The 26,890-nt window shown below is 43.8% G+C and overlaps 1 protein-coding gene across 1 annotated transcript in view; it reads left to right on the top strand.

Annotated features, from left to right (window-relative positions):
- Nucleotides 1-765: 765 nt before the first annotated feature.
- The window catches only part of LOC115415787 (partitioning defective 3 homolog), a 47,722-nt gene continuing 21,597 nt past the window's right edge, over nucleotides 766-26,890 (top strand). Inside the window, exons 1-6 of the mRNA XM_030129425.1 lie at nucleotides 766-828; nucleotides 1,748-1,839; nucleotides 3,938-3,949; nucleotides 4,840-4,923; nucleotides 12,035-12,160; nucleotides 20,863-21,251. Coding sequence (XP_029985285.1) covers nucleotides 766-828; nucleotides 1,748-1,839; nucleotides 3,938-3,949; nucleotides 4,840-4,923; nucleotides 12,035-12,160; nucleotides 20,863-21,251 — 766 coding nt within the window. The remainder of the gene's footprint in view (nucleotides 829-1,747; nucleotides 1,840-3,937; nucleotides 3,950-4,839; nucleotides 4,924-12,034; nucleotides 12,161-20,862; nucleotides 21,252-26,890) is intronic.

Genomic DNA, 26,890 nt, shown 5'->3' with positions numbered 1-26,890 from the left:
TCTCTGTGTGTTTGGACACTTTTTCTCAGGGTGTTTGGACACTTCTTCTCTGTGTGTTTGGACACTTCTTCTCCGTGTGTTTGGACACTTCTTCTCTGTGTTTGGACACTTCTTCTCCGTGTGTTTGGACATTTCTTCTCTGTGTGTTTGGACACTTCTTCTCTGTGTGTTTGGACACTTCTTCTCTGTGTGTTTGGACACTTCTTCGCTGTGTGTTTGGACACTTCTTCTCCGTGTGTTTGGACACTTCTTCTCTGTGTGTTTGGACACTTCTTTTCTGTGTGTTTGGACACTTTTTCTCAGGGTGTTTGGACACTTCTTCTCTGTGTGTTTGGACACTTCTTCTCCGTGTGTTTGGACACTTCTTCTCTGTGTTTGGACACTTCTTCTCCGTGTGTTTGGACATTTCTTCTCTGTGTGTTTGGACACTTCTTCTCTGTGTGTTTGGACACTTCTTCTCCGTGTGTTTGGACACTTCTTCTCTGTGTGTTTGGACACTTTTTCTCAGGGTGTTTGGACACTTTTTCTCAGGGTGTTTGGACACTTCTTCTCCGTGTGTTTGGACACTTCTTCTCCGTGTGTTTGGACACTTCTTCTCCGTGTGTTTGGACACTTCTTCTCCGTGTGTTTGGACACTTTTTCTCAGGGTGTTTGGACACTTCTTCTCTGTGTGTTTGGACACTTTTTCTCAGGGTGTTTGGACACTTCTTCTCTGTGTGGTTGGACACTTTTTCTCAGGGTGTTTGGACACTTCTGCTAGACGACATGTATTTTTACAGCTGTGGCAGACCTCCTCCAGTCATGTCCTCCTGGCTGCAGCAGGTTCAGGTTAGCACCTCACCTCCAGCTCAGCTCCACAAAGAGATCTGTGCTTTTAGAAACAAACCCAATCCCACAGTGTCACGGACAACATCCAGGTTCAGCACCTGAAAGAAGAGGATCCACCAGGACATGGGTCCGGCTCTGGGACGGGTTAAGGTTATGCCGCGTTTCCACTGCGTGGTACCGGCTCGACTCAACTCGGCCTTTTTGCGTTTCCATTACAAAAAAGGACCTGGGATCTGGTACCTGGTACTAGTTTTTTGGTACCTCCTCCTCTGAGGTTCCAGGACTGGGGACCAGATCCTAAAGGTGACACTGTGTAAACACTGCAGACCCCTGATTGGTCAGAGTGGTCTGTATGCCCCGCCCTTTTCCAGTAAATCTGTCAGTAGGTGAATCCACATGATGACAGTCTGTAAAACTACACCATGGTTTGTCCAGGAGGTTCAGACGCAAACATTCAGCAGGAGTTTGACCAGACAACAGGCAACCAGTGAGTTTATCAGCAACTGTGAGCAGAGCACACAGAAGGAACGCACCGCATCGCTATGACGACCAGGGACTGGAAAGAGTGAGGATCTGGAATGGAAAGGGTCTGGAATAGGACCTGGTACCAGAGTGGAAACAGTCTGGAATAGGACCTGGTACCAGAGTGGAACCGGTCTGGAATAGGACCTGGTACCAGAGTGGAGTCGAGCCGGTCCCATGTAGTGGAAACACGGCATTTGTACCATTTACAGCTTTTCATTGGACTGGAACAGCTTGAATTTCAATACAAAACTGGAACATTTGGGGTGTTCGAAAACTGTGGACCGGTACTGTATATGTATATCTCGGTGTCAGGTGTGTTGCATTGCTGTCAAATGGACTAATGGTCTCCTTTTTGTCCTTTTTGTCCTTTTTGTCCGTTGGTGCTTTTTTCCAGGAGGACGAGGCCAGAGAAGAGGAGAATGGGCGGATCGAGCCGGTGGGCCGGGCCGACTCGTGTATGGACCACACCCCCGTCAGGTCTCTAGAGTAAGTCATCAGTACTGGACCAGGTCCTAGAACCTGCATTAACCCACCTGCTCTTCTGTTCACTGTCAAACCCACACCTTTTCTGCTTTGGTTTCAAACTGATGCTGAAATGAAAAGTGTTTGCAGCCTCTGAAGAGTCACTGCAGAAGTCTGTGTTTTTGTAACTATTCAGTTAAATAATGACAGATGACGGCTTTTTCCAAGATCACAACTTGAAAGAAATAATTAGTGTTTTGGAAAATGGAGCCATTACAGAACCCAAAGGTTATACCGATGAAAACAGTTGAGTGAAGGAACGCAGCTCCTGCTTTTCCAACACAATAAACGAAAGGGAAACCTGCTGTAAATAAACTAGAGGGAAATCTGTTTTAATCTAGGTTTTCTTTCGTCCAGAGGCTGGTGTTCAGCTCTTTGTCCTCCTTTCCATCCTTTTGTCTTTAGTTTGTATAGCTGATGGTGCTCTGCTCTGCAGTTACCCGTCCACCTCCTGTTATAGACCCTTTTTCTGTTTGTACACAATGATGACGTAGAACATATGTGCAGACATTTTGGCAACGAAAGTATGGTGGAGAACAACAGCTTGTCAAGCTATGCAAGAAGATTATCAACTAAAGATCGCGAATGTTACCTGAACAAGTTGACTTTGACAAATGGTGTCCAACTGCCAGATCTGTGTTCTATTAACGAGTGGGTTGAAGACGTTACCAAGTGGACAAATATATGTATTTAGTTGAGAAACTGTGAGCGTAGAAGTCTTTGGATGCTTCTGAATCCGTTGTCTGTGCTCATGTACAGAACGTCAAATACCATGACATAGATTTGCAGTTTTGTGTTTTGAAATGGGAAGTTCTCTCTAGTGACAGACAAGGACACAAGACAACAACGTATGAAGCTTGGGTTAGAATCAACCAACCAGAAACGTCCGTCCTCACAGTGAACTGCACCTGTATGGGGGGGGGGGGGTGAGTAGCCTGTAGTTTGGTGTTGTTGGTTTGTAGATAACAGTTCACTAATGTAAACAAGGCTTTTCCATAAAATGACAGAGTACATGGATAACCTTAGCTGATCTAAAGTGGGCGCTGCAGACACCAGTCCTCATTCCAGTCCACGCCTTTAATCGCCTGCAGACACAGACGCCGCCGTTTGTTTTCAAATGGCTGTGATCCTGTCAGAATCTGATAAAACTTGAATCCTCCGGTGGAATAGCGATTCGTACAACCGTATACACAACAACCAGACATGTTGATACTGGGAACAGTTTGTCAAAGTTTGCTAACCAGTTGCTACCTGGTCTTTGTCAGTCAGAACCTCTGGAGAACAGCACCGCTTCTGTTGACAAGATGAGCGCGACATTATGTGACGCAGGCTGAAAAAGGGTCTATTAACACTGTTTGTGTAGCTGTTGGTGCTGTGCTCCGCACTAACCCGTCCACCTCCTGTCATTAACACTGTTTGTGTAGCTGTTGGTGCTGTGCTCCGCACTAACCCGTCCACCTCCTGTTATTAACACTGTTTGTGTAGCTGTTGGTGCTGTGCTCCGCACTAACCCGTCCACCTCCTGTTATTAACACTGTTTGTGTAGCTGTTGGTGCTGTGCTCCGCACTAACCTGTCCACCTCCTGTCATTAACACTGTTTGTGTAGCTGTTGGTGCTGTGCTCCGCACTAACCTGTCCACCTCCTGTCATTAACACTGTTTGTGTAGCTGTTGGTGCTGTGCTCCGCACTAACTCGTCCACCTCCTGTTATTAACACTGTTTGTGTAGCTGTTGGTGCTGTGCTCCGCACTAACCCGTCCACCTCCTGTTATTAACACTGTTTGTGTAGCTGTTGGTGCTGTGCTCCGCACTAACCTGTCCACCTCCTGTCATTAACACTGTTTGTGTAGCTGTTGGTGCTGTGCTCCGCACTAACCCGTCCACCTCCTGTTATTAACACTGTTTGTGTAGCTGTTGGTGCTGTGCTCCGCACTAACCTGTCCACCTCCTGTCATTAACACTGTTTGTGTAGCTGTTGGTGCTGTGCTCCGCACTAACCCTTCCACCTGCTGATATTAACACTGTGTCTGTTGTTATTTCCTGTGCATCCCATGCTTCCAGTTTAATCTGCAGGTATGCCTCTGGTGTTCTGTCCATCCTTTCTTCCTGTTTTTCTCAGACTTAATCGCAGCTGTTCAGTCTGTTCCAGGTGGTTGCTCCACACATGTTCCTTCTTAGTTTTACAGCTCAACTGGTGCAGAACCGCCTCACAAACCTGTTCTGTCATTTTCTAAAGGTCACACATAGACTCCTGGTGTGTGTTTGAGTTCACAATGACCTTCACTGTTCTGGATCACAGTCGTCCCTCACTATAACGCGGTTCACCTTTCGCGGCGTTGCTGTTTCGTGGATTTTTTTTAGTGCAATTTTGCATGCTTTTTTTTTTTTGTACAGCATATGAACACACGTTGTGTTCTGCGTCCTGATTGGCTAATGGACTGTAGAGCATTGTCAGTCCGTCTCCTCTGTGCCGTGTCTCCTGTTCAGTACAGAATGAGTTCTTCTCACCAAATTTACATAAATGTTCGAACTCTAGCAGTGTGACTCTGAAGTGCTGTATGTTTGTGAGTTTTCTCCCCGACAAAACCCACAATGTCGACGAAACGTTCCGCGCCGATAAAGGCACCTGTGGTCGCACCCAAAAGGCAGAGGAAGATTCTAACCATCGCACAAACAGCTGGACTTCTGGACACGCTGAAGGAAGGGAGAAGTTAGGCAGACTACTTTGCAGATTTCGCCTATTGCAGGTTATTTTTAGAAGGTAACCCCCGCGATAAATGAGGGACCACTGTATTCTTCACTTGTGTGTCATTACTTTGAATTTGCCGTTTTGTTGTTTCTTTATTTTCCTTTTGTTATTGATTTGCATCACTTGTCATCATTCTTTCCTCCATTATTATTGTCTCTTTTTTTTTTTTTCTTTCTCGCCCACATGGTGTCACCCCCCCCCCCCCGTCTCCCAGAGACATAGTCAAACTGGTGGAGGTGTCAAACGACGGTGGCCCCCTGGGGATCCACGTGGTGCCTTTCAGTGGGAGGGACCGCAGGTAATCAATACAAACCAATCCATCTGTCAATCAAAGTCAGCGCTCTGAAGCTGAGGTGTTGACCCGATTCCAGGACACAAAGAGTCCGACACGTCTGAAACGGCTTCAGTTCACCTGGGAAATGATGGTTTTGATTTGGGTTGACTTTTTTTGTTTATTTTATTTTAATTTATTTGATATTTTATTTTTATTTGTTTAGTTTTCATTTTTATTCCAGCTGTAATTGTTTGATCTACACCAGTGGTTCTCTAACTTTTTACAGCGGCGTACCCCTTAAATACACTTTTTACAGTGGAGTACCCCCTGAAATAGACTTTTTCCAGCAGAGTACCCCCTGAAATAGACATTTTTACAGAAGAGTACCCCCTGAAATAGACTTTTTTTTATCCCAGTACCCCCAACTCTCACTTTAGCGTTTAGACTGAAAAAAAACAAAACAGTCCAAATATGTTCCTGTGCCAAAGGTGTCTTTTTATATTTACAAAACTGTGTAAACAAACAACGCATACAGGGTGGGGAAGCAAAATGTACACTGAACATTTAGTTGTTTTTTCTCAGCAGGCACTACGTCAGTTGTTTTGAACCCAAACATATACTGATGTCATAATCATACCTAACACTATTATCCATACCTTTTCACAAACTTTTGCCCATATGAGTAATCAGGAAAGCAAACGTCAAAGAGTGTGTGATTTGCTGAATGCACTCGTCACACCAAAGGAGATTTCAAAAATAGTTGGAGTGTCCATAAAGACTGTTTATAATGGAAAGAAGAGAATGACTATGAGCAAAACTATTACCAGAAAGTCTGGAAGATACTATTAAAGAAGAATGGGAGAAGTTGTCACCCCAATATTTGAGGAACACTTGTGCAAGTTTCAGGAAGCGTGTGAAGGCAGTTATTGAGAAAGAAGGAGGACACATAGAATAAAAACATTTTCTATTATGGACATTTTCTTGTGGCAAATAAATTCTCATGACTTTCAGTAAATTAATTGGTCATACACTGTCTTTCAATCCCTGCCTCAAAATATTGTACATTTTGCTTCCCCACCCTGTATGTAACTGTAATATATATAACAAAAAATGACACATCTTTATAAGAACATTTTGTGCAGAATATAAACTGAAAAGTGCCATCTTTTGTTACTAAAAAAAATTAATTAAATGGTTGTTAATTAATAAATGAACCTTTGATCAGTGAAAAAATGTGACTTAATTATTGAAATTACTGAATTACTGTTTGAGAGACTGATCTCCAGTAAATCCACAGTTGAAGTGTTGACAGACTCAGACTAGTTTGACATTAAATATATACACCTTTAGCACAATGTCAATTTAATATAATGTTAATGTAATATTTATAAAAATGTCTAAAATGTGTTAGTATTTAAATTTGGTATGGATCATTATTATTATTATGAAAAGAACTCAATTGTCAGTTTGATGTTCGTAATAAGTACTCAGTCCCAGGCAGACGTCTGTGGTTTTTTCTTCTGTTTATTCTCATGTCACTGTTCATTTTCTGTGCAGCCTTTTTTGGTTTTTGTTCTGAGGATTAAATTCGATTTATTCAGTTTTAGTTTTTACCATTTTTCAGGTTTTATATAAAAGACTTAAAGATGAAATTCAAATGAAAGTTCTAGAAGTTGACATAATACATGACAGTAAACATGATGTACAGTTGAACTGACCTTTAATTCCAGTTCATTTGATGATGTTTCAGGGTCGATGGTAGTTTTTATTTCAGGTAAAGGAGTGAACGTGTCTTCATCTGCTTGGTTTAGGTGGACTTTCTGTTGGACTTTCTTCTTGACTTTCACTTGGACTTTCTCTTGGACTTTCTTTTTGACTTCCTTTTGGACTTTCTGTTGGACTTCCTTTTTCACTTCCTTTTGGACTTTCTGTTGGACTTTTTGTTGGACTTTCTGTTGGACTTTCTTCTTGACTTTCTGCTGGACTTTCTGTTGGACTTTCTTCGTGACTTTCTGTTAGACTTTCACTTGGACTTTCTCTTGGACTTTCTTTTTAACTTTCTTTTGGACTTTCATTTGGACTTTCTTTTGACTTTCTGTTGGACTGTCTGTTGGACTTCCTGTTGGACTTTCCATTGGACTTTCTTTTGGACTTTCTTTTTGACTTCCTTTGGACTTTCTTTTGGACTTCCTTTTTGACTTCCTTTTGGACTTTCTGTTGGACTTTTTGTTGGACTTTTTGTTGGACTTTCTGTTGGACTTTCTTCTTGACTTTCTGCTGGACTTTCTGTTGGACTTTCTTCTTGACTTTCTGTTAGACTTTCACTTGGACTTTCTCTTGGACTTTCTTTTTAACTTTCTTTTGGACTTACATTTGGACTTTCTTTTTGACTTTCTGTTGGACTTTCTTCTTGATTTTCTGTTGGACTGTCTGTTGGACTTCCTGTTGGACTTTCCATTGGACTTTCTTTTTGACTTCCTGTTGGACTTTCTGTTGGACTTTCTTTTTGACTTCCTGTTGGACTTTCCGTTGGACTTTGTGTTGGACTTTGTTTTTGACTTCCTGTTGGACTTTCCGTTGGACTTTCCGTTGGACTTTGTGTTGGACTTTCTTTTGGACTTTCTTCTTGACTTCCTGTTGGACTTCCTTTTTGACTTCCTGTTGGACTTTCTGTCGGACTTTCCGTTGGACTTTCTGTTGGACTTTCTGTTTGGTGCTCACCCTGGTGTCACTGTTAACAGGACCGGACTTTCAGCCTGGTGTCAGTACCTCAGTTCATACTTTCAAACTTCAGTTGTCAGTGTTTATTCATGTTTTAATCCACGTGTATCCCTCCTCTGGGCCTCATACTCAGGCTTTAGGGAATTCAACCCCAGATTTAGTAACAGTAGATCAGTCTGTCATCTTCAAACACTTTCAGAGCGTTGTATTTTTCATTCCGCTGTTGTTTTCATTTCTACTGTCAGTTTTTATAGTTGTAGTCCACCGGCTCTGGTCAGTGTTCAGGTGTGTTTGTGTTACTTGAGTTTCCTCTGTGTTAGATTAAGGCGTCCATACACTGTGCGATTATTTTGATTGTTGCACGCAGCTCCATCTCAAACTGTGCGAATCAGTGGTAAAGTCAGGCTCACGAATCATGTTCTCACACTGTACGGACCGATGCTGGTATGTGACCTGACTGCTCACACTGTAGGACCATACACCAGAGGATGCACCACACTGTAGAACCATACACCAGAGGACGCACCACACTGTAGAACCATACACCAGAGGACGCACCACACTGTAGAACCATACACCAGAGGACGCACCACACTGTAGGACCATACACCAGAGGACGCACCACACTGTAGAACCATACACCAGAGGACGCACCACACTGTAGGACCATACACCAGAGAACGCACCACACTGTAGGACCATACACCAGAGGAAGCTCCACACTGTAGACCCATACACCAGAGGACGCACCACACTGTAGGACCATACACCAGAGGAAGCACCACACTGTAGAACCATACACCAGAGGAAGCACCACAGTGTAGACCATACACCAGAGGAAGCACCACACTGTAGAACCATACACCAGAGGACGCACCACACTGTAGAACCATACACCAGAGGACGCACCACACTGTAGAACCATACACCAGAGGACGCACCACACTGTAGGACCGTACACCAGAGGACGCACCACACTGTAGGACCATACACCAGAGGAAGCTCCACACTGTAGACCCATACACCAGAGGACGCACCACACTGTAGGACCATACACCAGAGGAAGCACCACACTGTAGAACCATACACCAGAGGAAGCACCACACTGTAGGACCATGCACCAGAGGACGCACCACACTGTAGGACCATACACCAGAGGATGCACCACACTGTAGGACCATACACCAGAGGATGCACCACACTGTAGGACCATACACCAGAGGACGCACCACACTGTAGGACCATACACCAGAGGATGCACCACAAGTTCCAGTGTTGGATCTGGAAATACAAGGTTAAAATACCAAGGAACCTGGAAGTGCATAGACGATTGTGTATTGGTGTGAGTCACCAGATGGTAGTGCTAAACACAAACCAACGAGCTGCTTTGGTAACATGTGCCATTATCTGTGGGGAATGAAAACAGAAGAAAAGACGACCACGTGTTTGTGCAGGACTTGTTTGTCCAGACGTGGACAGTATGGGCTGTCAGTCCTACAGCGAAGGGAACGAGAGGGAAGATGCAACAGATAAACTGCACTAGGACAATAGACAGCTACTGTTAGCTTAGAGTTAGCTTAGCATTAGCTTAGCATTAGCTTACAGTAGCTATTATTGTATTGGCACAGTGTGAGAATCTGAGGCCCATGGGCTCGTGGCAGTGCTTTGACAGTGCCATACCCTCACCAGGAGTGAGCAGGATTTCAAACAGCTGCGTTTTCCTGTCGAACACACGACTGCTGGTGGTGAGGTGGTGGTGAGGTGGTGGTGAGGTGTTCATGTCTTCTCCTTAGCCCATGTCCACTGCACCAAGAACCACACACCATTAGAGGAACATCTGGACCCATCCACAAACAGAAGCACCAGTGACAAATGGTCTGTAAAACCACAGTGTATGGACGCCTTTATAGAACGTTGACTGTGACACAGTTCCACTGCGTATTCTGAGCTCTTTTTGTTTTGTCTTTTCACTCCAGCTCTGGAAAAGTGAAGTGGTTGAAAGCTTTTAGACGTTGAATAAGTAAACGACCCTGTGAGCTCCTTCAGCTGCACACACAGGAATAGGCCTGAATGGACGGAGCGCAGACTGAGACTGGGTGTGTGTGTGTGTGTGTGGTGTCAGGTTTATGAAAGTAATGAAGTGATTTCACACAGACACCACAAAGGAATGTGTGGAATGAACTCTGTTACAGATGTGAGTGTTCTGAAGCCCTGAAAACACACACATACATACACACACACACACACACACACACACACAGTTCACATCCTGAACCCATTTGCCAGTGTACAGTGATCAATCACAGTTGTTTGTGTTTTCCAGTTTCTGTCATATTTGTGTGGGACTGGTGTCACAGCAAGTTTATATGAATGAATGGATACACTGACCACACACACAAACACACACACACACACCTATACACACACACACACACACACACACCTACACACACACACACACACACACACACACACACAGATGAACCCAGCTTTGGTGGAATCCCTGGAATGTCCCCATCTGGTTTAAATAAACTCACAGAGGCCGTTTGTGAACCAGGTCCTGAACCAGGCCTTCAGGGTTCCACTGAGACCCCCATGAAAAACACACAACTGTGTGTGTGTGTGTGTGTGTATGACAGGACTGTCCAAACAGGGCAGGGTTCAGTCCAGTAGGTCAGTAGGAAAGACTGACAAAGACTAATAAAGACTAGGAAAGACTAATAAAGATTAGTAAAGACTAACAAAGACTAATAAAGACTAGGAAAGACTAATAAAGACTAGTAAAGACTAACAAAGACTGACAAAGACTACTAAAGACTAGGAAGACTAACAAAGATTAATAAAGATTAGTAAAGACTAACAAAGACTAGGAAAGACTACCAAAGACTAATAAAGACTAGTAAAGACTAACAAAGACTGACAAAGACTAATAAAGACTAGGAAAGACTAATAAAGATTAGTAAAGACTAATAAAGACTAGGAAAGACTAGTAAAGACTAATAAAGACTAGGAAAGACTAATAAAGACTAGTAAAGACTAACAAAGACTGACAAAGACTACTAAAGACTAGGAAAGACTAACAAAGATTAATAAAGATTAGTAAAGACTAACAAAGACTAGGAAAGACTAACAAAGACTAATAAAGACTAGTAAAGACTAACAAAGACTGACAAAGACTAATAAAGACTAGGAAAGACTAATAAAGATTAGTAAAGACTAATAAAGACTAGGAAAGACTAGTAAAGACTAACAAAGACTAATTATGACTAACAAAGACTAATAAAGACTAGTAAAGACTAACAAAGACTAATCATGACTAACAAAGACTAATAAAGACTAGTAAGGACTAACAAAGACTAGCAGGGACTAATAATGACTAACAAAGACTAGTAAAGACTAGCAAAGACTAATAATGACTAACAAAGACTAGGAAAGACTAACAACGACTAATAAAGACTAGGAAAGACTAACAAAGACTAACAAAGACTAATAAAGACTGACAAAGACTAACAAAGACTAGGAAAGACTAATAATGACTAATAATGACTAACAAAGACTAACAGAGACTAATAAAGACTAATAATGACCAACAAAGACTAATAATGACTAATAAAGACTAACAAAGACTAATAACTACTAATAAAGACTAGGAAAGACTAATAAACCCCCCAGGACTGACAGTGGCTGGTCTGTGGGCGGGGGGGCAGATCCACCAGGACTCTGAGTTCTGGGCTTGTCTTAGTCCTACAGATGACAGTGTACCTGTTGAAGGGTGTGTGTGTGTGTGTGTGTGTGTGTGTGTGTAACATTGAGTGTATTCAGGCCTGTTGTGTATTCAGGGATCTTTTTATTTGTATTTACTTTTATTTGTACTTATTTTTTATTAATTACTATGTTGTTTTTTTGTTTTGGGTTGTTGTTTTTTATATTTTTATTTATTTATTTATTTATTTATTTATTTATTTAAATTACTGTTTTTTTTTATACGCGTATATATGTGTGTATGTATTCTTTTTTTTCTTTTAGTTTGTTTCCCTCCCTCCTCCCAGTGCTTGTATGCAGGTGTGTAAGTCACTGGTGAAAAAAGCCCTGATGCAGACCAGAGGTCACAACATGTTGGCTGTATTTTAAAGATTGCCATGAAGTAATAAAGGCATTTTATTTTGACACAAATCCTACAGTGTGCCTTGGAATATTTTTTGAAATCTAGCATGTTTATGCAGATTTGTTAGACTAAATAACCAGACACACCACAAGTTTCCAAAGAGCACCTGTGGATGATCAGCAAAAAGCAGACCCAGCAGCACTTCCACTGGGTTGGATTAGTGGATTAGTGTTCAGGCCTGTGTTTGGTGTGGGAGCAGCTGATGACCCCCCCCCCCCCCATCCTGACTCTACCTGTTGACCGTTGCAGGACTCTGGGCTTGTTGGTCAAGCGTTTGGAGCGTGGAGGCAAAGCGGAGCAGCAGGGCCTGTTCCAGGAGAACGACTGCATCGTCCGCATCAACAACGGAGACCTGCGCAACATCCGCTTTGAACAGTAAGACTACAGCTCCCACAATTCATATCTGTTTGAACAGTAAGACTACAGCTCCCACAATTCATATCTGCTTGAACAGTAAGACTACAGCTCCCACAATTCATATCTGTTTGAACAGTAAGACTACAGCTCCCACAATTCATATCTGTTTGAACAGTAAGACTACAGCTCCCAGAGTTCATATCTGTTTGAACAGTAAGACTACAGCTCCCACAATTCATATCTGTTTGAACAGTAAGACTACAGCTCCCAGAGTTCATATCTGCTTTGAACAATAAGACAGCTCGGCAGTGGCATCTGGACCTCTGTTTGATTGACACCTGAACCTTTCCTGTCCTCCCTCTGCTGCTTCCTCCTCCTCTGGTCCTCAGTCTTTGTATGATCCTCTGTCCTGACACTGCACAGGCTGCACTGCCTGGCACTGCGCTAAGCTAATGCTAATGCTAACCTGTCCGTACTGAGCTCCTCACCTGTCTGTGTTTAACTCCTCACCTGTCTGTGTGTGTCTCCTCACCTGTCTGTGTTTAACTCCTCACCTGTCTGTATAACTCCTCACCTGTCTGTGTGTAACTCCTCACCTGTCTGTGTTTAACTCCTCACCTGTCTGTGTTTAACTCCTCACCTGTCTGTGTTTAACTCCTCACCTGTCTGTGTGTAACTCCTCACCTGTCTGTGTTTAACTCCTCACCTGTCTGTGTTTAACTCCTCACCTGTCTGTATAACTCCTCACCTGTCTGTGTTTAACTCCTCACCTGTCTGTGTTTAACTCCTCACCTGTCTGTATAACTCCTCACCTGTCTGTGTTTAACTCCTCACCTGTCTGTGTTTAACTCCTCACCTGTCTGTGTGTAACTCCTCACCTGTCTGTATAACTCCTCACCTGTCTGTGTTTAACTCCTCACCTGTCTGTGTGTCTCCTCACCTGTCTGTGTGTCTCCTGTCGGTTGTTTCCTCAGCTTCAGTTTCCTCTGTCGTCTTTATCCACTTGTGTCTTTAACTTCTTCTCTAACTCCACCCACTCCAGTGGAAACAGTGGGATAAATGGAACATTCCATCCTTTTCTTTTCAGCCCTCTGCTGTCTCATGTTTTCATTTGCACCCTAACCAAAGCCACCCCCCACCCCCCACCCCGAATGCACACCTGCACTCTGCACATGTTCTGTGTGTTACACACTGAACTCAAAGCTCCGATCCTCTGATGTAAACATGTTTTCTGTGCTTTGGATCCTAAAGGTGTATTTGTGAACACATACTCTGATACATGTGTGTGTCTGTCATATACACAAACGTGTGTGTCTGTCATATACACAAACGTGTGTGTGTCTGTCATATACACAAACGTGTGTGTCTGTCATATACACAAACATGTGTGTGTCTGTCATATACACAAACATGTGTGTGTCTGTCATATACACAAACATGTGTGTGTCTGTCATATACACAAACGTGTGTGTGTCTGTCATATACACAAACATGTGTGTCTGTCATATACACAAACATGTGTGTGTCTGTCATATACACAAACGTGTGTGTCTGTCATATACACAAACGTGTGTGTGTCTGTCATATACACAAACGTGTGTGTCTGTCATATACACAAACATGTGTGTGTCTGTCATATACACAAACATGTGTGTGTCTGTCATATACACAAACGTGTGTGTGTCTGTCATATACACAAACGTGTGTGTGTCTGTCATATACACAAACATGTGTGTCTGTCATATACACAAACGTGTGTGTCTGTCATATACACAAACATGTGTGTCTGTCATATACACAAACGTGTGTGTCTGTCATATACACAAACATGTGTGTGTCTGTCATATACACAAACGTGTGTGTCTGTCATATACACAAACGTGTGTGTGTCTGTCATATACACAAACATGTGTGTCTGTCATATACACAAATGTGTGTGTCTGTCATATACACAAACATGTGTGTGTCTGTCATATACACAAACGTGTGTGTCTGTCATATACACAAATGTGTGTGTCTGTCATATACACAAACATGTGTGTCTGTCATATACACAAACGTGTGTGTCTGTCATATACACAAACGTGTGTGTGTCTGTCATATACACAAACATGTGTGTCTGTCATATACACAAATGTGTGTGTCTGTCATATACACAAACATGTGTGTGTCTGTCATATACACAAACGTGTGTGTGTCTGTCATATACACAAACGTGTGTGTGTCTGTCATATACACAAACATGTGTGTCTGTCATATACACAAACGTGTGTGTCTGTCATATACACAAACATGTGTGTCTGTCATATACACAAACATGTGTGTGTCTGTCATATACACAAACATGTGTGTGTCTGTCATATACACAAACGTGTGTGTGTCTGTCATATACACAAACGTGTGTGTCTGTCATATACACAAACATGTGTGTGTCTGTCATATACACAAACGTGTGTGTGTCTGTCATATACACAAACGTGTGTGTGTCTGTCATATACACAAACATGTGTGTCTGTCATATACACAAACGTGTGTGTCTGTCATATACACAAACATGTGTGTCTGTCATATACACAAACGTGTGTGTCTGTCATATACACAAACATGTGTGTGTCCTGTCATATACACAAACATGTGTGTGTCTGTCATATACACAACGTGTGTGTGTCTGTCATATACACAAACATGTGTGTCTGTCATATACACAAACATGTGTGTGTCTGTCATATACACAAACATGTGTGTGTCTGTCATATACACAAACATGTGTGTGTCTGTCATATACACAAACGTGTGTGTGTCTGTCATATACACAAACGTGTGTGTGTCTGTCATATACACAAACATGTGTGTCTGTCATATACACAAACGTGTGTGTCTGTCATATACACAAACATGTGTGTCTGTCATATACACAAACGTGTGTGTCTGTCATATACACAAACATGTGTGTGTCTGTCATATACACAAACATGTGTGTGTCTGTCATATACACAAACGTGTGTGTCTGTCATATACACAAACGTGTGTGTGTCTGTCATATACACAAACATGTGTGTCTGTCATATACACAAATGTGTGTGTCTGTCATATACACAAACATGTGTGTGTCTGTCATATACACAAACGTGTGTGTCTGTCATATACACAAATGTGTGTGTCTGTCATATACACAAACATGTGTGTCTGTCATATACACAAACATGTGTGTGTCTGTCATATACACAAACGTGTGTGTCTGTCATATACACAAACGTGTGTGTGTCTGTCATATACACAAACGTGTGTGTGTCTGTCATATACACAAACATGTGTGTGTCTGTCATATACACAAACATGTGTGTGTCTGTCATATACACAAACGTGTGTGTCTGTCATATACACAAACGTGTGTGTGTCTGTCATATACACAAACGTGTGTGTGTCTGTCATATACACAAACGTGTGTCTGTCATATACACAAACGTGTGTGTATCTGTCATATACACAAACGTGTGTGTGTCTGTCATATACACAAACATGTGTGTGTCTGTCATATACACAAACGTGTGTGTGTCTGTCATATACACAAACGTGTGTCTGTCATATACACAAACGTGTGTGTCTGTCATATACACAAACGTGTGTGTCTGTCATATACACAAACGTGTGTCTGTCATATACACAAATGTGTGTGTCTGTCATATACACAAACGTGTGTCTGTCATATACACAAACGTGTGTGTCTGTCATATACACAAACGTGTGTGTCTGTCATATACACAAACATGTGTGTGTCTGTCATATACACAAACGTGTGTCTGTCATATACACAAACGTGTGTCTGTCATATACACAAACATGTGTGTGTCTGTCATATACACAAACATGTGTCTGTCATATACACAAACGTGTGTGTATCTGTCATATACACAAACGTGTGTCTGTCATATACACAAACGTGTGTCTGTCATATACACAAACGTGTGTGTCTGTCATATACACAAACGTGTGTGTCTGTCATATACACAAACGTGTGTCTGTCATATACACAAACATGTGTGTGTCTGTCATATACACAAACATGTGTCTGTCATATACACAAACGTGTGTGTATCTGTCATATACACAAACGTGTGTCTGTCATATACACAAACATGTGTCTGTCATATACACAAACGTGTGTGTATCTGTCATATACACAAACACACACTTGTGCACATAGACCAGGGGTGTCACACTCATTTTAGTTCAGGTTCCACATTCAGCCCAGTTGGATCTCAGCTGGGCCGGACCAGTACACTAGCTTAAATAATGACAACTGCAAACTTTTCTTTTGTTTAAGTGCAAAAAACAAACAAACATTGAATTATAAAAATATTTACATTTACAACTCTGAACAAAAACGGTGTGAATAACCTGAAAAAAAAATGCAAAAAATTCAGATGCAAAAAATTCAGATCCGACATCTGTGCTTCCTGCATCGGTGTCACATGACCAACCTAACGTAACTGGATTGGCTGGCTGTCGGTTCAACTTGAGATAGAATCAGTGCTTATCCTTGGTGTCCCAGATGTGTGATCGGAATTTTTTATATCTGAATTTTTTTAATTCTAAATTTATGGACATAGTTGAATTCAGAGACAAAAACATTCTCATACTTCATTTCAGTGCAAAAAAAATCAGCACTAGAAATTCAAAGGCTTTTCTCATTCAGAATCTGATCAGACAGATTAACCTCCGTAGTTTTCGACACAGTTACGTCTGCAGACATGAATAAACCTTCTGCACTGGAACCAGGACAGGACTGACCTGCAGCAGATTGGGGCCATAGTTGTAGATTGTCCAGTTATCTTATATTTAAATTATTCAGACTAATTGTAACTTCAGGTGTTAAAGGACGTATTTTTGGTGTAATTTTCTTTGATTGTATTTTAATCTCATCACGTCCACCCTGTTACTGGGGAATAAGTCTGTAATGGAAGGCATTTTCATGAACTCTGTTGGAACGAGTGAATCAACAGTGGCTTTTGTCCTTGAACTGTATTTCCCTGAGGGTGGGGGGAGTGGGGGGGTGGGGGGTATTACATCTTGTCTGGCTCTGAATCCAGTGTGAAATCATAAAGATGATCCTCCCAGGAAACATTATTAGTGTCTGGGAAAAAAACAGCAGTGGAATGTGACAGGAGGGTCGGGGGGGGGGGCTTTAGCAACGGTGGAGGCCCTGGCATTTTTAGCCTCAGCTGTTGGGGGTGGGGGGGTTGTACTGAAGTGGTGTTTTATTGAAACAGGTGGTGCTAACAAGGCTCCAGTGTTCAGAGCGATGACAGCCGACATACACTTCTGTTCACACCTACTGTACATGGGGGGGTCTGCAAACTATCCGACAGATAGAGGTCTCCTTCATCTGGAGCCAAATGAGGGGATTATACACTGTAAAAAATAAAAACAGTAACTAGGGATGTCCGATATTGGCTTTTTTGCCAAAAACCGATATGCCGATATTGTCCAACGCTTATTTCCGATTCCGATATCTACCGATACCGCTGCCGATATATGTGGGATATTAAACCAATTTTAGGTAACATCACATATCTCCTGTCATGGAATGAACACATCATGCCTAATTTTATTGTGATGCCCCATTGGATGCATTCTCAAATGCAACAAGGCTTTTAAATGTAAACTGTCTGTGCACAGAACACATACTTCAGCTGAACTCTTTCCCTCCAGAACATTTTCCACTGAGTTGGTAGCCAGTGCCAGCCTTTTTGGTCATTTTCACTAATCTTTGGAGGCTGACTGAAAATGTTGTGTTAGGAGTATGTGAACACTGAATACATCAAAAGAAAGAAAAGAACTTCAACTTTTAAACACAAGAAACGATTTTATTCTATCTTCGTTCGTTCGTGAGATATGAACATTTGAATATTGGTCATTTTCAGGAAAAAACTGAATTTTGAGCAAAAAAATGAGAAAACTGCATTTTTTTCCCAAAGAAATTGATTTTCAAGATAAAATTGATTTCCTATTTACATTTTTGACTCTTTCTCATTTACCGACAGTAACACTGTATTCCAAATCACAAAATAAAATAATAATAACATGAGTAATAGTAACAAACAGCTCTAAGATATCCCATCATTCCACAAAATATTAGAGGAATCTACACCAAACTTTAGACCAAACATCTTCTAAAGCACCAGGTTCCTTCTAAACTTATCACATTTACATACATCAGTTATAAGTCTAACACATAGTAGTTTAGTTTTTTTATATAAACACTTCAATATTCCTCATTTTCAAGAAAAAAAGAAACAAATTCACTAAATACTGTAGATTTCTGGCCTTTCCTTGGCTGCACCATGTCCTCCTGTTGGACCAGGTCCTCCTGTTGGACCAGGTCCTCCTGTTGGACCAGGTCCTCCTGTTGGACCAGGTCCTCCTGTTGGACCAGCTGCTGTGTTTGTTCTGTAAATAATTCTATGGACATCTAGTTATTTATCTGTGTATGAATATATGTATGTATTTCTTTCCCACTCCAGCCAAATCCCACAGTGTCTTCCCTGTGTCCCCACTGACATTCTACAGCTGAATCTGTTCTGTGTCCTCAGTCTGAATCTGAACTCACTCTAACAGATGAACACTAGCTGTCCTTTGTCTGTCCCATGTCTGTGTGTCTGTCTTCTCCTTGAATGTCCTCTACAAATGTCTCTTCTCTCTTCCTCCTGTCTGTCATTTTCTCTGTGTCGCTCCGTCCCCCCCCCCCCCCCCCCCACACACACACACACACTTGGTGTCGGACCTGAGCCGCTCCGTGTTCCCGTGTTCCGTGTCCGTCTCCCTCACCTTCTGTTTCTCCGTTCCTGTCTCTAAATGGTTCTTCTGCAGCTCCATCACATACTGAACTGTCAGACTCTGTCTCCATAATCATCTTTAAGGTTTTTGAAACTGTGTGCGGTTCCTGCACAGTCTGCATTTCCTCATTCAGTGACTGACGCTGGATGCGTTGCCATGGGATACGGAGACTCCAGTGTGAAAACATTAAACCCGGTCCGTCATTTTACAAAAAAGCTGCTTAACTGTTTGTTTTTGGACTAAGGAAAGTAATTCACACGATCCGCAACAGCTTCAGCTACAGTCTAACAGTGAAACACGGAGTGACGGAAATCTGGTCATTGGCGAAGAAAGAGTTAAGTTGTGGAAAAAATGCCGTATTTATTTCTTTTCTCTCCCTCCCTCCATGAGTCTATTACAGTGTGGCAACTCTACTGTACAGTTTTGAAAACTGCACATTTCTTTCAGCTACAAACAATGCTTCATTTATGCGTCAGTAAATGCCGGTGAAATCAAGGCATTATTTTATCGGTTTTAATGAAATGAAATGAAAAAAAACGATACCGATATTACATTTTTATGCCAATATCGGGCCGATAATATCGGTGGGCCGATATTATCAGACATCCCTAACAGTAACAGTATTATTCCGGCAGCAGGGGTGCCGAAAAAATACTGTAAAATAATGGATTTTCTGTTATTTTACAGTATTTTTTCCTCGAAAAACCTCGAAAAACTACCAAGAAATTGAATGAGAAATTCTTCTTATTTTAGTTACAAACTCCAAATTTTTACCAACATTCTGCCTGTTTCCACATGTTTGTGTAACACTGTGTTTAATACAAATGTATAAGTGATAAATTGAGGCAGAATATTGTTAAAACTGCACTTTATTTATTTATTTACTAACAAACTTCAGTTTTTTCAGGTTTTTCACATGCTTTTTCTTAAAGGAATTATTCTTTATATTATTATAAGGAATTACAGAATTTTCACTGTTTATTTTACAGATTTTTCCTGTATTTTTCAGATGCAGGAAAATATCAATGAAATGACATAAACAGACTGTGATTTTACATGTCAAATGTAAAATAACAGGAAAAAACTGTAACTGAATAACCAAAAAATTTCATTTTTTTAAAAGAATTTTTTTTCACTGAAAAATACAGTTAAAATACATTTGCAAATGTATCATAAATTCACAAATATTTATTTTCTATTTATGAGATTAAACTGTTAATTTAAAGTTTAATGCTGTAAAAAAAAAAAAATTAATAAATAAAATGAGATAAAATTACTGACAGTTAACAGTAACAGAAGTATTAGTTCTGTCAGTTGAACCAGACTTGTTTGTTCATTGACAAATATCTTGTGTAATTACAGGAGGTTTCACAACAAAAATGGTGAATAAATGTATTTTTGTGAATGTATGACATGTATAAGCACTGATAACTGTCCAAATACAGTTTTTATCAGTGGATTGGACAACTGAGTCTCACTGAAAATTATTTATATCTATATTTATAGGGAATTGGATTGTTTTAATACATGTAAATATTCTTTATTAAACATTAAAAAGTCAAACAATATGTAAAATCTCATGTAAAGTTAGGGCAAAAAACTGTATTTGAATTATGGAAAATTACTGTATTTTATGAGATGATTATTTTCTGTTATTTTACAGTATTTTTTCGGTGCCCCTGCTGCTGGAATAATACTGTTTTTTTTTTTTTACAGTTTTTTTTTTTTTTTTTTTTTACAGTGTAGAATATACTGAACATTTTATAATAATGGAATCAAACTGAAATCATTTAAGTATGTAGGAATTAAAGATACAAATTCCGGTCTTATGGTGCCCCCCTTCCCTGTCTGTCTGCCCCCCTTACCCCCCCGTCTTTCCTCAGAGCCCAGAACATGTTCCGTCAGGCCATGCGTTCTCCCGTCATCATGTTCCACGTGGTTCCGTCGTCCATGAAGGCCCACTACGAGCAGCTGTCCCACGCCGACAGGAACCCGGCGTACGCCTCGGGTCGCTTCAGCCCGGACTCCCTGAGCGGCAGCACCGTGTCCAGCGCCGTGGACCGCACCCCCCACAGGATGTCCAGGCACGGCTCCCAAACGCACCCCCACCCGGACCAGAACGACGGGTACCCGCCCCTGACTCACCCGGCGGTGTCGGCGGCCAAGCCTCCCACAGGCCACGCCCTCTCCCCTCAGAAGGGGCTGAACTCCGCCCCAACGGCAGGTTATACCAAAAAGGTGGGGAGGAGGCTCAACATTCAGCTGAAGAAAGGTGAGTTTGAAAAGGTTCAATGATATACGATAAAAGATTGAATAATCAGAAGACGTTCAAAGAACATTAACTACACTGGTGCAACGCATCTATAGATGAATGCACATATTCTATCAGTAGTATTATCATTAGTAGTAGTAGTAGTATTTCTGTTAGTATTAGTAGTAGTATTACCACTTATATAAATGATATAAATGCATGTATTCCAAGTACATGTTCAAAACCTCCAGTGTTTTTGAACGTATGAACACATTTTGAACTTGTGTTCTTTCATGTGGACAGCAGGGCTGTAACAGAACAGACAGGGTTGGGTTCAGTATGTTTTCACTACAGTGTGTGTGTGTGTGTGTGTGTGGGGGGGTGCTCCGTAGTTTGTTTTGTTTTTGTTGGCATCAGCTCTGCTCCACAGGGGAAACCCCGCCCATGGGTTCTGTTTGTGTCCACCTGCTTCCAGAGTGTTGGCATCCTTCACATGTATTCGTTTTGTACACCTCTGCTGGGGCGTCGATGGTGGTGGGGGGGGGTGTTTACATGACAAATTCATGGGGCCCAGTATTTTGGGGGGGGGGGGGCATAGAGCAGTGGAGGGGGTCCAGTGGATACAGGTAAGAAGTTGTGAATACAACTGAATACAAGTCTGGAGTCAGACACTGAAAGCATTTCAAGTTTCGTTTTCGTTTCATGCTAGCGTATGTGACGTTATGTACGGACCCCCCCCCCCCCAGTCCAACAGATTGAGAATATTCTGACTTTATGAACTTTATGAAGGGTCCACGACATGTATACTTTCATGGGGCCCACAGATGGTAGTGGCGCCCCTGCACCTCCATATTGTATCGAAGGCCCTGAACCCAAACGGTTCAGTCCAAACTAGTGCCCCGGTGCAGCCCTAGTGGAAAGGCCTGTCTGGTTCTGGTGGACAAACCCAGTTCAGGTGCAGATGTGAACCCGTCAATACTGGGGTGGGCGTTCAGTACCATAAACGGGTCCAGGTGCATTCAGGGGGTGGAGTTTCCCTGCTGTCCTTGGAGTGGAGTTTGATTGACAGCTGGCGCAGGTGGTCCACAACCCTGCCAACGCCGGTCCAGGTGTGGGTGCCAGGTCTGAGGACCACAGGGGTGGTTGCTAGGAAACAGCCGGTCTGTGTGCCTGCTGTCAAATGCCACGGCTCAGAGGCTGACGGCGCTGCTCCGTATGCCGCCGGCGTCTGCGCCCAGGTGTTCCCTGTTCTGGGTTCGGAGCTCCGGTCAGGACACAAACACAACAGTGAAAACACCCACATCAGGCCTTTTCTCTTCCTCTTCTACCCCAGGGTTCTAAAATAACCCCCCCCCCCAAACGCTGACAGAACCACCCCTGTCCACATGACACTCATATGCCGCGTTTCCACTACACGGAACTGGCTCGACTCGGCCTCTTCGCGTTTCCATTCTGAAAAAGGACCTGGAATCTGGTACCTGGTCCTATTTTTTTGGTGTCACTTCCGCTGAGGTTCCAGGACTGGGGACCAGATACTAAAAGGTAACTCCCACTGGACTTCAGCGTGGGTTCTGCTCCTCTCTCCTCCTCTAGACTCTGGGACCTGGATTTCCAAATGACATGAAAAATGGACTTTCATCTGAACAGAGGACTGTGGACTGTCCACAGTCTGTGCTGGTTTGGTCCTCCATGGCATCTGCTGGTGTTGGTCCACTGTGTTTTCTGAGGTCCACAGTCCACACCCCCATCTACCAGGACATTTTAGAACACTTCCTGCTTCCTTCTGCTGACTTTAAACTTTCTGCAGATGCTGATTTCCTTTTCCAGCAGGACTTGGCTCCTGCCCGCACTGTTAAAGGAACCAAAGCTGGTACCATGACCCTGGTGTTACTGGGACTGATGGAGCAGAAAACTGAGCTGAACCCAGAGAGAACCTGTGGAGGACTGTCCAGAGGCAGACCAGAGACAGCAGATCCACCAAAACAGAAGAGCTGAAGGACACCATCAGACCAACCTGGGCTAACGTTCCACCTGAGCAGGTCCACAGGGTTAGGGTTAGGTCTGAGCAGGTCCACAGGGTTAGGGTTAGGTCTGAGCAGGTCCACAGGGTTAGGGTTAGGTCTGAGCAGGTCCACAGGGTTAGGGTTAGGTCTGAGCAGGTCTACAGGTTAGGGTTAGGGTTAGGTCTGAGCAGGTCCACAGGGTTAGGGTTAGGTCTGAGCAGGTCCACAGGGTTAGGGTTAGGTCTGAGCGGGTCCACAGGGTTAGGGTTAGGTCTGAGCGGGTCCACAGGGTTAGGGTTAGGTCTGAGCAGGTCCACAGGGTTAGGGTTAGGTCTGAGCAGGTCCACAGGGTTAGGGTTAGGTCTGAGCTGGTCCACAGGGTTAGGGTTAGGTCTGAGCGGGTCCACAGGGTTAGGGTTAGGTCTGAGCAGGTCCACAGGGTTAGGGTTAGGTCTGAGCAGGTCCACAGGGTTAGGGTTAGGTCTGAGCAGGTCCACAGGGTTCGGGTTAGGGTTAGGTCTGAGCAGGTCCACAGGGTTAGGGTTAGGTCTGAGCAGGTCCACAGGGTTAGGGTTAGGTCTGAGCGGGTCCACAGGGTTAGGGTTAGGTCTGAGCAGGTCCACAGGGTTAGGGTTAGGGTTAGGTCTGAGCAGGTCCACAGGGTTAGGGTTAGGGTTAGGTCTGAGCAGGTCCACAGGGTTAGGGTTAGGTCTGAGCAGGTCCACAGGGTTAGGGTTAGGTCTGAGCAGGTCCACAGGGTTCGGGTTAGGGTTAGGTCTGAGCAGGTCCACAGGGTTAGGGTTAGGTCTGAGCAGGTCCACAGGGTTAGGGTTAGGTCTGAGCAGGTCCACAGGGTTAGGGTTAGGTCTGAGCAGGTCCACAGGGTTAGGGTTAGGGTTAGGTCTGAGCAGGTCCACAGGGTTAGGGTTAGGTCTGAGCAGGTCCACAGGGTTAGGGTTAGGTCTGAGCAGGTCCACAGGGTTAGGGTTAGGTCGGAGCAGGTCCACAGGGTTAGGGTTAGGTCTGAGCAGGTCCACAGGGTTAGGGTTAGGGTTAGGTCTGAGCAGGTCCACAGGGTTAGGGTTAGGTCTGAGCAGGTCCACAGGGTTAGGGTTAGGTCTGAGCAGGTCCACAGGGTTAGGGTTAGGTCTGAGCAGGTCCACAGGGTTAGGGTTAGGTCTGAGCAGGTCCACAGGGTTAGGGTTAGGTCTGAGCAGGTCCACAGGGTTAGGGTTAGGGTTAGGTCTGAGCAGGTCCACAGGGTTAGGGTTAGGTCTGAGCTGGTCCACAGGGTTAGGGTTAGGTCTGAGCGGGTCCACAGGGTTAGGGTTAGGTCTGAGCGGGTCCACAGGGTTAGGGTTAGGTCTGAGCGGGTCCACAGGGTTAGGTCTGAGCAGGTCCACAGGGTTAGGGTTAGGTCTGAGCGGGTCCACAGGGTTAGGGTTAGGTCTGAGCGGGTCCACAGGGTTAGGTCTGAGCAGGTCCACAGGGTTAGGGTTAGGTCTGAGCAGGTCCACAGGGTTCGGGTTAGGGTTAGGTCTGAGCAGGTCCACAGGGTTAGGGTTAGGTCTGAGCAGGTCCACAGGGTTAGGGTTAGGTCTGAGCAGGTCTACAGGGTTAGGGTTAGGTCTGAGCAGGTCCACAGGGTTAGGGTTAGGTCTGAGCGGGTCCACAGGGTTAGGGTTAGGTCTGAGCAGGTCCACAGGGTTAGGGTTAGGTCTGAGCAGGTCCACAGGGTTAGGGTTAGGTCTGAGCAGGTCCACAGGGTTAGGGTTAGGTCTGAGCAGGTCCACAGGGTTAGGGTTAGGTCTGAGCAGGTCCACAGGGTTAGGGTTAGGTCTGAGCAGGTCCACAGGGTTAGGGTTAGGGTTAGGTCTGAGCAGGTCCACAGGGTTCGGGTTAGGGTTAGGTCTGAGCAGGTCCACAGGGTTAGGGTTAGGTCTGAGCAGGTCCACAGGGTTAGGGTTAGGTCTGAGCAGGTCCACAGGGTTAGGGTTAGGTCTGAGCAGGTCCACAGGGTTAGGGTAAGGGTTAGGTCTGAGCAGGTCCACAGGGTTAGGGTTAGGGTTAGGTCTGAGCAGGTCCACAGGGTTAGGGTTAGGTCTGAGCAGGTCCACAGGGTTAGGGTTAGGTCTGAGCAGGTCCACAGGGTTAGGGTTAGGGCTGAGCAGGTCCACAGGGTTAGGGTTAGGTCTGAGCAGGTCCACAGGGTTAGGGTTAGGTCTGAGCAGGTCCACAGGGTTAGGGTTAGGTCTGAGCAGGTCCACAGGGTTAGGGTTAGGGTTAGGTCTGAGCAGGTCCACAGGGTTAGGGTTAGGTCTGAGCAGGTCCACAGGGTTAGGGTTAGGTCTGAGCAGGTCCACAGGGTTAGGGTTAGGTCTGAGCAGGTCCACAGGGTTAGGGTTAGGGTTAGGTCTGAGCAGGTCCACAGGGTTAGGGTTAGGTCTGAGCGGGTCCACAGGGTTAGGGTTAGGGCTGAGCAGGTCCACAGGGTTAGGGTTAGGGCTGAGCAGGTCCACAGGGTTAGGGTTAGGTCTGAGCAGGTCCACAGGGTTAGGGCTGAGCAGGTCCACAGGGTTAGGGTTAGGGTTAGGGCTGAGCAGGTCCACAGGGTTAGGGTTAGGGCTGAGCAGGTCCACAGGGTTAGGGTTAGGTCTGAGCAGGTCCACAGGGTTAGGGTTAGGTCTGAGCAGGTCCACAGGGTTAGGGTTAGGGCTGAGCAGGTCCACAGGGTTAGGGTTAGGTCTGAGCGGGTCCACAGGGTTAGGGTTAGGTCTGAGCAGGTCCACAGGGTTAGGGTTAGTTCTGAGCAGGTCCACAGGGTTAGGGTTAGGTCTGAGCAGGTCCACAGGGTTAGGGTTAGGTCTGAGCAGGTCCATGACACCACACACTGATGCAGGAATTCATGTCAAAGTAGAACCAACCAAGGACTGAGTTCAGACGAATGAACAGACTGAACACAACACTGACATTTCTGTTTGAAATATACTTTTTTAATTGATTTTATGCAATATTCTAATTTTCTGAGACACAGAATTTTGGGTTTTCATTAAAGAAATAAGGCTTAACTAGAAGCACTCGGAGAGCGCAGACCTCCGCCAAGGCTGATCAGTGGCCCCCCCCGTGGGCCACCCCACCCCCGATCACCACCAAAATTTAATCATTTCTTCCTTATCCCATTTCCAACAAACCCTGAAAATTTCATCCAAATCTGTCCATAACTTTTTGAGTTATGTTGCACACTAACGGACAGACAAACAAACAAACAGACAAACAAACAAACAAACAAACCCTGGCAAAAACATAACCTCCTTGGCGGAGGTAAATATGTCACTCTGTCTAATGAGTCTGTATAATATATGGGTTTACCTTTCTGAAATGAGGGACAAAAAATATTGGACTTTTTCATAATATTCTAATTTTTTTAGATGTACCTGTAAAGTGGGTAGTATTCTGGAATGGAAACGGTCTGGAATAGGACCTGGTACCAGAGTGGAAAGGGTCTGGAATAGGACCTGGTACCAGAGTGGAAAGGGTCTGGAATAGGAGCTGGTACCATAGTGGAAACGGTCTGGAATAGGAGCTGGTACCAGAGTGGAAACGGTCTGGAATAGGAGCTGGTACCATAGTGGAAACGGTCTGGAATAGGAGCTGGTA

This window comes from Sphaeramia orbicularis, unplaced genomic scaffold (assembly GCF_902148855.1).
Source record: "Sphaeramia orbicularis unplaced genomic scaffold, fSphaOr1.1, whole genome shotgun sequence".
NCBI lineage: Eukaryota > Metazoa > Chordata > Actinopteri > Kurtiformes > Apogonidae > Sphaeramia > Sphaeramia orbicularis.
This window is presented reverse-complemented; position numbering and strand designations above follow the sequence as displayed.